This window comes from Chenopodium quinoa, unplaced genomic scaffold, assembly GCF_001683475.1.
Source record: "Chenopodium quinoa cultivar QQ74 unplaced genomic scaffold, ASM168347v1, whole genome shotgun sequence".
Classification (NCBI taxonomy): Eukaryota; Viridiplantae; Streptophyta; class Magnoliopsida; order Caryophyllales; family Amaranthaceae; genus Chenopodium; species Chenopodium quinoa.
Window position 1 is genome coordinate 1155454 of NW_018745281.1, and position 16429 is coordinate 1171882.

Sequence of the window (16429 nt, forward strand, 5' to 3'; positions counted from 1 at the left end):
ATAAGCTATTTACAAAACCGTGTTTGGAATTTGTATGCTACATTATCTTAACCTCCCACAATTGACGTTATGACATGATTTAGCTAGCTGTACTGTGTTGTTTCTATCAATTTATTAGTACAGATTCAATATCAAGTAAAGGAATAAAGGATGTATTGAAAATCTCCAATCATAAACATTTTAGGAATTATTAGTTCAGTTCAAATTACATTCTTGTGAAGCATATTTAATACCGCTTTTCTATGCATAAATGTGTGTTTATGTTGCTTCCTGGTTTCTTGATTCTACCTACCGAGTTCTGCCCTCTTGCAACACGATTGTTTTTTCCCCTGTAGTTTAGATTGCAGAGGTCAGAATTAAGCTAATGCGCGATAGTTCAATGAAGGAGATCGAACTTGATTTTTTCTCAACAACGAGTAACAACACTATAATCTTCCAATAATCTACCATATCCATTGCTGCAGCGATTCCAACTTCAAAATCAATAGAAGCCTCATTTCAATATCTTTTCCCCTTTTTCCACATTTATTTCATCATACCCAAAAACAATTTGTACTTCTCAACTGAAATCCAGTTAGAGCTTTAAGCACGAAAGAGCAACAATTCATAGCAAAGCTTTGATTCAATTCAAACGCTCATCATTTCTGAATCAAGATCTTGTTTGGAATTGAATTTACAAGGATTTACTTTCCATAACTCGAACCCAAATTATAAGCAAACCCTGTTTGGCTAAGGTTCTGTTTTCACCTCCTCAAAGCTTTCCCAGAAGTCAGCCAAACAGAGTTAAAAGCCAAATAAAATAAAATAATAAGAACAAGGGGAATAAAGAATGTAAATCGATTTCTATTGGATCTTCCAATCCGAGGCCATGCCCCTTTTTACTCTCAAGACAAAATTTTCTTTAACATTATCTAATGACTAGTCAGACTACTGTCAATAACTCATACTAGTATACAAGAGAACTGTTACCGGGAGAAATCACATTGCCCATATAACTTAACTGTAATATCTCTTCAAATCACGACCGAGACCTCAGCTCACAGCATACATCTGTGGAGAAGACTATATCAGGGTGAAAGGACTCAAAATCAGATGAAAGATCCAAACAATATGTAATCCTGAAGGCTTACAAAAATGTGTTTATCCGGTGTTAGAGGCAGTGGCTGCAGAGGCAACAGATGCAACTAAACCAATTGACTACAGTCAGCTCCAGCAGCAATAAAGAGATAAATCTTAACATTCGTCATAGGGGGAGAGAGAAAGTACAGGTCTTTCATTATACACCAGCATTGACTGGAGTGGAATGTCTTAAACTCTCACAGCCCGGGCAATTATGCAAACTTTCATGAATATAAATGTCACAATCAATGCAGAAATACTTTTTGCATTTTGGGCATTTAACACAGTAAATGGATCCAGTCCCTGCATGAACCAAATAAATTTGTAAGAAGATCAATAAATAAAAATCATCTCACTAATAAAAAAATGCTTTTGTCTCAAGAACAGAGCAACAAACAGCTAAAGCAAGACGACAAGCTTACTGACTGCAAAAGGATTTCCCGCCTTTTTAATTCCAATGTCATATATACTGACAAGTGAAATGTACCATTACTATCAGATACTCTATTAGTAAGCTAACTCCACCACAGGCCCCCCATCTTACACCGATTTCTTACTAGTGATAGTGATATTAAGTGTTTTACTGTTTTCCCTGCCTACTGAAAGATAGTGCTTACTCCCTCCGTATTTTATTACTTGCTCCATTTCCTTTTATTGGAAACTTTTAATAATATTTTACTATTTTCTTCCCCACTAGTAATAACATTTTACTATGTTTTTTGGAAACTTTTAATAAAATTTTACTATTTACTCCCCACTAGCTTACTTTCTACTATTCCTCCTAAAACTAGATAACAAGTAATATGCAAGTAATAAAATACGGAGGGACTTATAAGCAAGACTAGATAACAACTTAGTAACTTACAAGCAACTTCAGTATTAGATAAATCAGAGGAAAGTTCAGGTGGACAGCTTGACAAGACTTTAAGCTGCCAGAGCACTTGCTATCAATCAGCTGAAGATCCCAAATCAAAAGTACTTACACACTTTTAGACCTTCAAATTTGCATCTAGCCAATAAGATTCCTCTCGAACGGAAAATATTGTCAGATATTTCACTCAGATCAACACCATTTACTCCGGACTCAAATCACAAATCATCTCTTATTTCCCAGAAACACAGCTTCAGTTGATCACAGTGATGCATTCAATTTTCAACCCCTGGAAGAAGTCATGCAAATGCATCTGGCAACCAAATCCGATAACATAACTCTATCAACGACATACCTTCCCCACCCCCTCCGCCCAAGTCCCACAGCAGTAGGGCCTTTATGCTCCTACTCTATATCAATCCCAAATGGTTGAAAAAGTGTCAGTTATTGTTCCTTTATCTTTCACTTAGTTCAGTTAACAAGAAAATTATCAAAATACTCCCTCCATGGTAACATATTCTATTTTGGGTGTCACCTTTCTAAGGTTACATTTCTTAAATTTCCTAAAATAGAATACTAACTTTACACTTTTATCCCCATATATTCACTCCCAATACATTTACCATAATATAACCTACTTTCAATGTAACTATTCCCATTTACCAAAACATTTGCATATTTTCAAAGCAACTATTTCCATTTATCAAAACATTTATCTACTCCCAAATCAAATATTTCCATATCAAAATATTTACCTATTCCCTAAACAAATATTTATCGAAACATTTATCTACTCCCAAAGTCTTTTTCTGATTACCCATGTAAAAAACCAAACGTAACCATAGAAAAGTGACGGAAGGAATACATGTCTCTAGACTTTGAGGCTTTCACATCTGTTTATAATACACAAGCAATACTCAATTTTTTGGCACAGTCAACCATTCATAGCATTTAGATTGAGCAAAAGAAGGGGTTGAGAAAATTTTGAATCAGGATCCAGCCTCACCATTTATCAGGGCTATTATAAGAAACAAGTAATTTGTGACAGAAAGGGAAGGGATAAATTGCCAAAATAATTCTTAAATTTCATACTGATTAATATAAATTAGAATAACAAGGCTAATAAGTAGCCATCTACAATATTCCAGGAAATTTTAACAATTAGATGCTAGACCAGTTTGCAATGACTTCTTTTCCGAAAAAGTTAGATTCACCTTGTTTCCAAAATTCACCTCACAATGATCTGATGGTACTAGAATTCTACCAATGATCTGATGGTCCACCAGATCCTAGTCCACAGGACATGAGGACATATGATATGGGTTTTCCCTCCATTTCTAATTGTTACTCATTTTCTCCATCTGCTCAATGTGAGAGCAGTTTGTGTACAATATAAGATCTTTATATTACAAACGTTATAGAGATTCCCACCTAAACCAATAGATTCAGGGACTTAACTGAACTAAGTATTCACGCTGGAAGATGGCTACCTGCTGAAAGGGACACATATTAAATTAAATCATTTAATTAGTTTACCAACTTCATAGTGGCCCTATGCTTTTAAAACCATGGTATAGCATAGTCAGGTGAGAGTCTGTTATTGTGAGCACGACCTCTCAAGCTATTGAAGTTGTAGATGTTATGCAGGACTGGACCTAGAAAAATAGCCAAATGTCCTAACAGTTTGCTTTCTAAGATCATTAAGAATAGAGTTTCCTAACCGTTAAGATCACTAACTTACTGGCATTCACAAGGCACCTAAATTGTTCTGGAACTTTGTTAAACATTCTCTAGGCAGTGCTTCAAGGCTCTTTTCTCGCCCTTTTTCTATGCATATTTAAATATACTGGATCTTAGAGGGACAAACATGCAATGAGCCAGATTGTGGGTATTGTGAACTCCGCACTGCTTCAGCATTAGCACTTATGTGATGGACAAATGATAGACATCACATAAGGCATAACACTATCAATACACTAGCTGACTAGCACCATACTCTCACTCTTTTTTATTGCAGAAAGAATATTCAGAAAAAAAAAAAAAAAAAAAAGATTAGGCCAATACATTCCAAGCTAAATAATGACTAGTGTTTTGCCGTTCTATAATGAATGTAACAGTAGAAGCAAAATAATGAATAATTACCCAAACCTACCTCTTAAATCGTGATGCAGTAAGCATTCTGGGAGAAACTATCCTAGGAAACATACAGTAAGAAAATAATAATAATAAAAAGATAAATACTCTGTAAAATAAAATAATCATTGTCTCATTGCCAGACTAAATATCCAAGTGTGTTTCTTCCAACAGACCAATAAGACGTAGGACTCACAGAAACAGATATCTAAATAGCTCTTAGAGTTTTGACTTTAAAAAAAGGTATAAAAGAAGAATTTAGTAAGTCAGTGTTTTACTGTGTCTTTTAGAGGTAAAGATAATGTTTTAGGAAGCTAAAAATATATCTTTTGGGGTGTAGGTAGAAATTTGATCCTTTCTTTTTCTAATAATACAAAAGCTGATTGTATGGATTGGAAAAATGCAAAGACAAACTAATTATACTACGTACACAACACTTTTCTGACAACTGATATCTTACAGCTAAATAAAATTACAACAGTAAGTAGCTACTATGACAACTAACAGCTATATGTTTTGATCATTCAGTTTCCAAATAAGGCCATAGTCAAGATAGATCATTCAGTTTTCATAAGCAACAATCACATAAATATTCATCAAAAGCAATGTCTATGGCAGGAAAATCAATATAAGTCTAGCTCCCGAATCCTACCACATGCGTAACCTAGCAAGATCTGGTTGTACACTATAGCAGGTCATGTCACAAATCACAAAGCCACTAAGACAAGTAATCGCCCTTTTGCTCTCTGAAATACAACGTAAAAAAATCAACTAGACAGGTGATCACACTGAGTCACTAACCAGACAGATTATATGATTATATTACACCAGCCAATCAAACCAAAGGTTGCATTTAAGAAAGAGGGGAAATCTCAGTCAGACAACATAATAGCTACGTATAATAAACCAACTGAAATCCTAACTTCTTTTGTATGATGCTTACCAGGATTTGTCAGACTCTGCATGCATCCAAAACATGTTTCGAGTGATTTCTGTCCCGCAATATTCCCATTTGAAAAAGACACCTCATCAAAGGGTGTTATTGGGAAGAGATGATGATATGACCTTGCTAAATGGGGAGAAGAAACAAGTGTTAGCCCACATATGCGACATTCTGTGGGCAGCTCACAAACACGAGCCTTGCATCTAGGACAGGTGTATCCAGCACCAACCTTAGCCTCCTTATGACATACACATATTGAGACCACACCTTCCGCCGCTCTTTGTGGAAATCCCATCTTGATCAAGTTAGCAGTTGCATATTCAGCAATAGCTGGAGGAGGTGGTGCATGCTCCAGCAACAACTCTTTCAGATGGAACTACAAGGAGGGAAAACTAATTCAGAGAATAGTACATACATTTTAGAAGAGTATATTATACAATCATCAGCACAAATATCTTCACCATTTCGGCACACAGATAGGATCAATTTCATATCATACAAACTTTCAGTAGTACAACTCACCTCATCCAAAGCAATAGCATATGATCCACCTGTTTCCTGGCATATATGTTTGCAAATAAACATCTCTGCAGAAAGACCTACTATTGAACACCTAATCTTCGACTTTTTGCATTTCTGAATAGTCTCCATTATGTCACCTGGATCACAGGTACTAAGAGCCGAATACAAAATAAGAACTTCGCGATGACCATATGATGGAATTTGATTTAAGCATTCATGAACAAGTTCTAGGGCGTTCTGTAAAGACGCATCCCCTGAACACTCCAACTTCTTCATCAAAGCCATAATATGAGACTCTGGGCTACCACCCATATCCGTTAAGCAATGAGCAATGCCATCTTTAATCCCCACAAGACCAATTTGACTAAGTGGATTCTGGTCAAAAAACTCTCTTATGAAAGCCTCCACATGTTTGGCAACAACTGCCATTCTGCTTGGTTTGAAATCCATCTCTGCAGCTGCCTACAGAGAAGGATTCAAGGTTTTAGACTGAGAATAGAAATATCAGAATAATACACCAATAATGACTGAATGAGTAGCTACTCAAAAAACAATCTTTTCGATATTTCAAGCCCTCACTACACTGAATAGTAATCCAAGCATTATCATAATTTTCCCAGTCATGCACTTATCCAACTTAAGACTAGTGCAAATCAAATCTTTAAACTCATGATCAGCAACTCAAGGCTTAAAGCATAAGCTATGTACTTATGGCTAGCAGTGATGATTGAATTTTAGTTATAAAGAGAAGACTACATGGTAGGAAATTCATTACCCTGGAGAAATCCATGACAACATAGATATATCGAATAAGGCCTTTCTGAATTCGAGCAGAAGTTGAGGTAGAAGAGATGGAACGGATACGTCGGCGGTATTGAGCGTGGTACATGGACTTATTATCAATTGGACGAAGTAGCCCAGACTCGTCTTCTTGCAAAGACTCCCATGATCTCTCATCAGTGTAGGCTCTCTCCCAAGCAGACATATCATTATCCTCATCTTCATCATCCTCGTCTTCGTCTCGGCCAAGCCGTTTTCCTCTAGTATTGCTAACCTCCCTATGTTCAATGCTGCTCATTATCTAAAATCTAAAGACTGAAATATTTTCAAAATCAGGTACTTTTATACAAATCATAGTTCCATAACAGGGAGAAAAATTCCATTTTCATAGTTCCATCCTAACATTTAAGGGTTCTGCAACTCATTAGCAACCAAATTAGATTCAATTATCAAATTATATTCTTGTGGCTTAAGAATTTAAAAAGCAAAATTCTAGCAATGAAATTTTTCGTTATAATATTTGAGTAATTACAACCAATAGTTCAATAATCAACCTTAGAAAAACCCTAAATTGACTATAATCTAGCAATTAAATTCTCATTATAATCTTTCAGAAATTATAACCAATGTTTCAATAATCCCCCAATAGAAGAACCCTAAATTGAGTAAATTGTAAAATTGATATTCGATGATTGAAAAAAAACAGCTTTACCTCAGAAGCAGCGTCAATGGAGGAAAGAGAAGGAGAGTACCGTGACCGCAGAGTACACATGAAAAAAGTTCCAAAGCGGGGAAAGTTGTTCAATTTCAAAGAACACATGTCGAGTGAGATTGAGAATAGCTCAAGTGGTTAGATCTTCTCTCCCAATTTCAGGAAATTCTAGGATTGATTCTCATCCCTGCTCCCTTGAAGCTCTCTAAACACCCAGAAAAACAAACGCATCTCGCAATGGGTCACATCTGGAACGTATCGAGTTAAGATATGATAATAGGTACCCAACTTTCAACAAATAAAGGAAGTGAGTAAACTTTTTTTCTAATCACATGGGTGCTCTTGTTTAACCTCGTTTGTGTACCGTTAAAAGATTAAAAAAAAAAATTTAAAACGACACACGGAGTATTACTATAACTTAGCGCTAAAAAAACCCTTTCTAATAAAGTAATGAAGACTCTTAAAACCAAAAAATTAATAAAAAAAAAAGAAACAACAAAACCTCTTGCAAAGCTTATATGACAAATTGGGAAATGGAAAAAAGGGGATTAAAGGTCTTGCAAATCAAGTGACAAGGATGAATGTCGGCAGCCAACATGTGAGTATCTTAATTTATTTGAGAATTTCCTATCAAATTTACACTTCAATTATGTGCTTTATTTACGAAAGGTTTTAGTGATTTATTGGATGTAATATTGAATTATGATCTTGAATTAGGATTTTTTTAAGTCTACTTCTGAATATATCACTTGAATTACATGTATGTTAGAAGGATTTGAATTGGTTGATGAAAATTGGGTTAGGGTATATATTTTCTTGTTTTCCCTGTTTCAACAACTCTATTTTTATTTATGTCCATTGCTACTTGTTACACTTGGTATGTTTGTGAAATTGCTAGATTGCATTAGTACTTATATTGCATGTTAGTTAAAAAAGAATTGTTATTTGCCTTAGTCAGTGTTCTTTCATGTATGTGGAGTATTAATACAGTTGTTTTAATTTACATGATACAGAGTTACTACTTACTAGACCCTAAACCTTGTATTGTTATACACCATAGATGATCATGGCGTGAAGGGGAGAGTGGGTTAATATATGAAGGTGGTTTGATTAACATGTGTTAGGATAATCTGGACACATCGTATGTTAGATCTGTTATAGCAGGTTTGGGGTATAATAATGTCATAAAGCTGCATTATTTAGACCCAAAGAGAACTATGAAAGATGGGATTATATTTTTAGAGTACAACAACACTTCTTTTGCTCGTTTTGTAAGTCTTGTTCTTGAATATTGATTGGTTCATATATATTGTGAACATGATGTTGCAACCACCCAGGAGACTCAATTAGAATATGATCTTAACAAAGAGATTAATTTGATTGGAGAAACGAGATCATTTTTTAGTATGTTAACTGGTGACGATGATGCTATGTATGAAAGGGGTGATTATGCACTTCAAGAGTCACCAATTGGTGATGTATTTGAGATGGGGGTAGTCAATCACTACTAGAAATAGGCCAAATTCCGACGGACAGTTTCCAACAGACACGTATTTCCGTCAGAAAAAACAGAAATTCCAACGGATTTTTATTCCGTAGGAAATTTCCGACGGAAAATAAATCAGTAGGAAAATATAAGCTTTCCGACAGAATATTCCGTCGGAAGCTTTCGGAACATTAAACTTCCTGCGGAATATTCCGTCGGAACATTTATTTTCCGACGAAATATATACTTATTCCGACGGATTTTGGCCTTTAATTAAAATAAAAAAAATAATAAAAAAAACAACCATAAAAACCCGGAGCCCTAATCCCCCTCCCCTTTCATTTCTCTTTCCGCCTCTCTCTTCCTCTTCCTCTTCCTCTTCCTCTTCCTCTCTAATCTCCTCTCCTCCTTCATTCTCTTTCTCTCTCCTGTCATCTTCTCTTCTACAACAACAACAACAACAATCAACGGTCCGTCGTCCATCCATCGTCAACAACAACAATCAACATCAACGGCCGTCCAGCCATCGTCAACAATAATAAACAAAATTAACTCCCTTTCAAGGTTTTTGTTTTTGTAGATCTTTTAATTTAGGTTTGAGTGTAATTTTGTATGTAATTGTAATTGTGTAATTATATATTTCTTTTGATTTTCGTTGTTTAATTTTCGGTTTTTTGAATTTTCTGGATTTTTTTTAATTATATTGTGTTAATATAATTTTTTTTATTTGGTTTTTTTTCAGTCGTTTAATTTTTGATTTTCGTTGTTTAATTTTCAGATTAATTCGGTTTTTTTTGCGTTTATTTGGGTGAATTCGGTTTTATTTGGATTTTTTGGGTTAATTCGGTATTTTTGTTGCGTTTTTTTTGGGTGGTGGTGTGGTGTGGTGTAGTGGTGTCGGTGGTGGTGGGGTGGGGTGGGGGTGATGGGTTACGGGGTGGCGGTGGTATTAGGGGTAGGTGGGTTTGGGTTGTGGGCAGTGGGTAGGGGTAGGTGGGGCTGTTTTGTAGGGTATGGGTGGTGTGGGGTGGGTGGTGGTTTGGGTGTATGGGGGGTTCTGTGTGGGGGGGGGGGGGTGGGTGGTGGTCCGGGTCTGTGGGGTGGGTGGTGTGGGTTGGGAAAATGGGTTGGACGTGGTGGTGGTGGGTGGTGTAGGCTGGTGGCGGGGGTGGGGCTGCTTTTTTTTTTTTATTGACTTTTCCGACGAAAATTTCCGTCGGAAGCTAAGCTTCTTCCTACGAAATATGATCTGTCATAAGTTTGCGACGGACTTTCCATTTAAGTCAAATTTGACTCCGACAGGATAAAATCCGTCGGAAATTCCGTCGGTTTGGACATTTCCGACGGAAAACAGTGAAATTCTTACAAAATGTAATGCGACGGTGCGTTCCGATGGAATTTCAGGGTTTTCCGAGGGATTTTTTCCGTCGTTGATAAGATGTTTTCTAGTAGTGAATCTTTGTCATGATGGAATAGATTATGATGAGGAAGGTAGTGATATGGATGATGAGGAGATTGTGACAGCTAGAGAAAAAATGAAGGAAGATGAAAAAAAGAGAAAGAGAGAGCGCTTCAAGAAGAATTGGCACAATTGAATAGAGTTTCCGAGAGTAAAGGTGTGCAAGCTACAGGAATGGATAGTGACTATGACTACTCAAGTGCGTTAGAAAGCTCTGGGGAATCTAGTGATGAGGAAGACCATGGTTATTTGGTAAGTGCACCAAAACAGAAGCCTGCTAGACTAAATAACAATAGCTACAAGGTTGGTACAATACCACAAGAGACTGCATTTTATGTAGGTCAAGAGTTTGATAATGCTACTCAATAAAATCAGGCAATCACAGATTATTGTGTCAACCATGGGAGAGATGTGAAATTTAAAAGGAATGACAAGAACAGATTGCATGCTGCATGTAAAGTAGAAGGTTATCCGTGGAGAATTTGGGCGTCTTGGCAGGGAAAAAGAGGACAATCCATGTCAAAACTCATGTTCCTAATCACGCATGTGGTTGGACATCCAAAGTGAGAAAAATCTCTTCTATCTGGGTTGCTAATCATTACATAAAAAAAAGTTTAAGATTAATCCATATATGAAATTACGAGAAATTATAGAACTATTTGGCATGATTGGGGTATTAAAGTGTCGTTGTGGTTAGCTGTTAGAGCAAGAAGAGAAGGTCAATCATTGATCCTTGGTGAATTTAGGGAGCAATTTGGGTTATTGAATAGGTATGCATTAGAAATATAAAAGGCGAACCGTAATAATTCGGTTGTTTTTAAGTTGAATGGTGGGGTCTTTGAGGGAATGCATGTTTCTTTTGAAGCATTGAGGAAAAGGTTCCTAGCTGGTTGTAGACCCTTTATATCACTTGATGGTTGCTTCTTGAAAGGTCCATTTGGAGGCCAATTACTTGTTGCGGTGGGAAGGGATGGGAACAATAAAAAGTTTCCAATAGCATGGGCTGTTGTTGAAGTAGAAAGTGGTGATAGGTGGTCTTAGTTTATGGATTTACTTGCCCATGATTAAGACTTAGGTGCAGTGGATGGGGCTGGTTACACCATTATGTCAGATCAACAAAAAGGCTAAATCAAGGTTGTTAGTGAGGTATGGCCAATGGCTGAGGTTAGGTGTTGTGCGCGACATGTGTATTGCAACTTCAGAGATAAATGTGGTGGAGGCCAAGAATACAGAAGGTGGTTTTGGGCGATAGCAAAATGCACTACAGAAAATGCTTTCAATGCCAAAATTGAAGAATTCAAAAGCATTTCACAAGCAGCAGCCAATGACTTGTTGCATAGGAACTACCAAAAATGGTGTAGGGCTTTTTATATACATCACAATCCAGTTGTGACAACATTGATAATAATATGAGTGAGGTTTTTAATGCTTACATCTTAAACTCAAGGCATAAACCTATCATAACTATTCTTGAGGATATTAGAGAAAGTCTCATGGAAAGACTTCATAAAAAAATGAACGTGGTAGTTTTTTTTAGGAAAAATTGCATTAAATAATACGACCTTTGCTCCATCCGTTAAAAAAAAGTCCACTTTTTGTTTATTTCAGAATAATACGACCTTTGGGGGGTGTCCGCTTTAAACAAGTTATGACCGGTTATTAACTTGATTAACAGGTTATATGGACACGTGTCATTGTTTGATTGGTTTGAAAATTTTATTTGTTTTTTAAATTTTTTTAATGTTTTTAATTTTTAAAAGATTATTAATTGTTTTTTTTTTAAAAAAAAAAAAGAAAAGGAAAAAAATAACCCCAACCCAACCCCCACCTCCCCCTCCGGCAGCCCCCTCTCCCCACCTCCCACTACCAAAACCTCCCTCCCCGCAACAGCCCCCGGCGACGCACCTTCACTGCTGGCATCCCCTCCCTTTCCCCCTTATATCCCGTCGCGACCACCCATCGCCACCCCAACCAAACCCAGACCCCGGAACCACCACTCACATCGCCACCCAAACCCGAAACCACCACTCCCACCTCCACCTTGACCCGAAACCACCACCCCCACCCAACCAGACCCTCATCCTATCCTAAAAAACCCCACCTTCGAAAACCAAACAATCCCCAACCTCTAGTGAGGGTGGTTGCGGTTCAAGTCGGGGTTAGGGTTTCGGGTTTTGGTGGGTGAGGGTGGTTTCGGTTGAGATCTAGGAGCCGGTGTAGACTTAATGCGGTTTCGGTGGTGTGGGTTGGGGTAGAGGAGGGGTTTCGAGGGGAGGGAAGGGGGTTACGAGGAAGGTGGTGGCGGTTTTATTCGGCGGTGTGGGCTGGGAAGGGAGGCGACTTCAGCGGTGCGACAGGGGAGGGGGGTGGTTAAGTGGGTGGACTGGGAGCCAGAGGTTGGGGCTGGGAAGGGGAGGGTCGCTGGGGAAGGGTAAAGGTCGCCGGGGAAGGGGAAGGGGAAGGGGAAGGGGAAAGGGTGGCTGGTGGTGGAGGTGGGTATTTTATTTTTTTTAAGATTTTAATTATTAATTAACCATAATTAAAATTTTAATTAAGTGTTAATTAGATTATTAAACGAATTTATTGAAAATTTTAATCGGTTATTCAGGTTGTAGGTAAAATAACTTGTTCAAAACGGAGTACCCCTAAAGGTCGTATTATTCTGAAATAAACAAAAGGTCAACTTGTTTTTAGCGGACGGAGCAAAGGTCGTATTATTTAATGCAATTTTTCCTAAATTAATTTGTTATGTCCTAGGATTCAACAAAAGCTAGAAATGTCTAAGATCAATGCAAGAGGGTGCTGTGCATTTTGGGATGGAAGGTTCACATACGGTGTAAGGGAAGGGATAACTCAAACTAGGTTTGTGGTAATTTATTAGAGAAGACTTGCTCATGTAATGCATGGCAAATCAGCGGCGTACCATGCAACCATGCAGTAGCTGCTATTTGGAGTGCAAAAGAGCAACCCGAGCACTATGTTGCCCCTTGGTTTAGATAGGAAACTTATTTAAAGGCTTATGATTTCCCAATGGAGCCTTTAAATGGTCCTCATGAATGGCCATCATCAAATAATCAGAATATCTTGGCTGCCCCTTTTAAGAAGCTCAAAAATAGACCAACAAGTCGGGGAGGTGACTGCAAGTGGGAATGAAGATGAAGAAAATAGTTATACAGATGAGATGTAGTCATTGTGGTGGTCAAGGACATAACAAAAGGGGTTGCAAGCTCACTTCAAATTCAAATGTAGCTTCTTCGTTTAGTTCCAATGATCTTACTCAACCTCAAAAGCAACCCCAAACTAAGAAAAGAAAACAGTATGCAAGTAATTTAAATTCAATAAAATAATTTCAAGTTAATAATAACATAATTTAAGTTCAGTAAAAAATAATTTTAGTTTTCTGAAAATATTTTCAATTCAGTAAAAATAATTTAAGTTCAATATTAATAGTTTCAAGTCAATAATAACATAGATATCTATTTACAAGCAAAACTACAAAAAGTACACTACTATATAAATTATCAAAAGGGATTATACGACCGTATTTAATATTCACACCCAAAGTTTATCCTAAATCTTATATATCATGTGGGCATCGCCCAGGCACCAAACTAGTATATATATTTAAGGGAGTTTTTTCCCAAGATTTTAGAGAGCCACGTAGGATTTTCATTTTTTAAAAATTATTAGTGCGCCATGTAGGATTAATATTTTTAGAGCGTTACGTATAGGATTATGTCACGTAGGATTATTATTTTAAAGCGCCACGTAGGATTAAAATTAAAGGTTTAAATTTATTATAAAAATAATATATTATCTTTTAAAATTGAAAATATTTTTTAAATAAATACTAATAAAAAAAATGAAATCACGTTCAATTATAAAATAATATCAGTTTTCAGTAATCATTGAAACTAAAAATATTTCTGTTCTCTTTTTCCTGAAAAAAATGTTCATCATTTATCATTTATTCGGCTGAAAGATTAAATTCTACGTTAATAAAATTTATCATATTTAATAAACTTTATCACCACTTTAAATCCAGTAGTTTTTCAATCCAATATAAACTCATCTAATGTTTCATACAAATAAACGTAAAACTTTTGCAGGCAACGAAGCATATTGTAGAATTTAAACACCATGAATTCTTGAATGTGATGACAAGTGGTGATCATAATTGCTCTGGAAGATTTAAGATTTATTTGTATATGTGTGAACCTTAATTGTATAAGATTAAAAAAAAATAGTAATATTATGTATTAATATTTTGTTATTTCGATTAAATATTAAATGTTAAGTTTAACTATGAATATACGCACGGGTTTAAATCTAGTTTATAGTTGGAGGATTAAAAGGATAAGGTTTTAATAAACTTATCTTCTTATCTAATAAGATTTTCTCTAAATCCCTTTGATTATTTTCCTAACATAAACACATCAAGTAACTTGACGACAATTTTTATTTTACAACACTTGACCAAAAACTCAAAAAAGTGATTAGATCAATTAATAAATAACCAAGGTCTTGTGTTTGAAACTTAAGTACGCAATAACATTTATTGGAAGAGCTTTCTCCTAATTGTAGCGTGAAAGCATCCACAATGTTATAAAATAGGTGCTTATTTACAAGTTTTAAATACTCTCTCGTCCCTTTATTTATACCCCATTTGCTTAAAATGGATGTCCCTTAATTTTCGCCCTATGTCTATTTTTGGAAATGGCTTGGTTTCCACTAATTAACAATGTCTATTACTCCATCCGTCTCTAATTTTTTTCCCTATTTGAGTTTTCACGTTGGTTAAGACATATCTTAAAACATATTTATCTCCATTTTCATAAGCATAAAGAAAAATTACAAAAAATTGATAACATGTACAATGAGACGAATTCAATAAAATTTCACATAACTATATTATCTCTTACGAGTATAAATTATCAATGGGGCCAAAAAGGGGGGGGGGGGACGAAGGGACTACTTGTTAAAATTTTTAAACCCACCAACTTTACTCCCTAATTCTAACCCCCTCTCTCTCCTCCCTTCCTTCCCCTTTCCATGGAAGCTCTGAGCTTGCTCTTGAAAAATCCATCACCCACCACGGCACCACCGCCATAACTTCTATATCAAAAAATTAACCGACCCGCCATCAGCCACCACCTACCACTGCCACAAGAGTTAGTATTATATACTCCTGGAGTACTGAGGATTATGGTACTCCATACCCAATATGCTTATGTTATTTGCTTAAACTTTATGTTATTTTGCTTAATTCCTGTGTTATTTTGCTAAAACAATATGTTATTTACTTATTTTTTGCTAAAACAATATGATAAAAATTGATAATTTTTTGTATTCAAAACCAACTTATTTGTATTGTCACTTCTTTTACAAAATTAAATATTACAGGAAAATTATTGTTAATTGTATGGAATATTCAAATTAACACCAGAGCTTTATACAGTGAAATGATCGATGTTGAATATAAAAAACAGCATTGCTTGTATAAAATAACATGTACTTGTTTAAAAATAACATGTACTCCCTCCGTCCCAATATATAGTTCTTGCTTGTGTTTTTTCACGGTATTTAAGAAATGAGAGTAGAAAGTGGATGAACTACATTAAAAAAAGGTGAAAAGTACAATAATAGGCAAAAGTTAGAGAGAGAAAGTGGAAAAATGTACAAAGCAAGTGAAAATTTATGGGTAATTTAGGAATTACAATGAATAAAATTAAAAAAAATGAGGGTATAATGTCTTTACATTCTATCCAAAAATAGAAATAGGAGCAACATTTTGGTTCTCCAAAATAGGAAAACAATAACTACAATATGGGACGGAGGGAGTATATAAATTAAAATAACATGAATTTTATAAACCTGAAGTAAATGATCGATGTTGAATATAAAAAAACAGTATGCATGTATAGAATAACATGTACTTATTTAAAAATAACATATACTTCGTATACAAATTGAAATAATAAGAAGTTCACATCAAGATAACATGAACTTTATAAACCTGGAGTACCTAATGCAGGAGTAACATAGAAATTACGAGAGGGAGGTGGTATGTTAGTGTCTGCACGTTCATCTTCTGGGCAGTGAAGAAATTAAATAAATGCAGGCGCACGCCACACCGGAAGTTCCTTCTTGGAGGCTTCCGGTTTTTATAACAGGTTACACTTCAGAGAATAATATGATATGATACAATACAATACGATACAATTATATGATATGATATGGTATGATTAGTTAAATTTTAGGTAGTTATTTTAACAAGTTGGATTCTGTACAACTTCCAGGCATTGTAATTTTTTGCTGAAAATTATGTCAGTGGAAAATAGCATATATGTTCATTTGACATTGATTAATACTGATACTTATTGCCATATTGGTTTCAAGAAAAG

At 35.8% G+C, this 16429-nt stretch overlaps 1 protein-coding gene across 5 annotated transcripts; it reads right to left on the reverse strand.

Annotated features, from left to right (window-relative positions):
* Positions 1-818: 818 nt before the first annotated feature.
* Positions 819-7643, reverse strand: LOC110711659 (general transcription factor IIH subunit 2-like). Of its 5 annotated transcripts, none has more exons than XR_002509394.1 (6): positions 7081-7643; positions 6364-6676; positions 5589-6018; positions 5067-5442; positions 1131-1422; positions 819-1050 (listed from the first exon to the last, which is right to left on the reverse strand). XR_002509394.1 is itself a non-coding variant. In XM_021890077.1 (5 exons), the coding sequence occupies exons 2-5, from the start codon at positions 6664-6666 to the stop codon at positions 1277-1279; spliced, it is 1287 nt and encodes a 428-aa protein (XP_021745769.1). In that variant the 5' UTR covers positions 6667-6683; positions 7081-7636; the 3' UTR covers positions 819-1276. The 5 variants fall into 5 exon arrangements, 1 of the variants encoding a protein (XP_021745769.1); XR_002509393.1 differs by having other exon boundaries at positions 6364-6683; XR_002509392.1 differs by having other exon boundaries at positions 5589-6050; positions 7081-7640.
* Positions 7644-16429: the final 8786 nt, after the last annotated feature.

What these genes read in the sequence shown, in the direction of transcription:
- LOC110711659 (XM_021890077.1), bottom strand. Translation starts at nt 6,666, where the DNA reads ATGAGCAGCATTGAACATAGGGAGGTTAGCAATACTAGAGGAAAACGG. An exon ending in TTGTCATGGATTTCTCCAGG is followed by an intron (nt 6,051 to 6,363) that starts GTAATGAATTTC and finishes CCTTCTCTGTAG; the next exon opens with GCAGCTGCAGAGATGGATTT. An exon ending in GCAGAGTCTGACAAATCCTG is followed by an intron (nt 1,423 to 5,066) that starts GTAAGCATCATA and finishes TGGTTCATGCAG; the next exon opens with GGACTGGATCCATTTACTGT.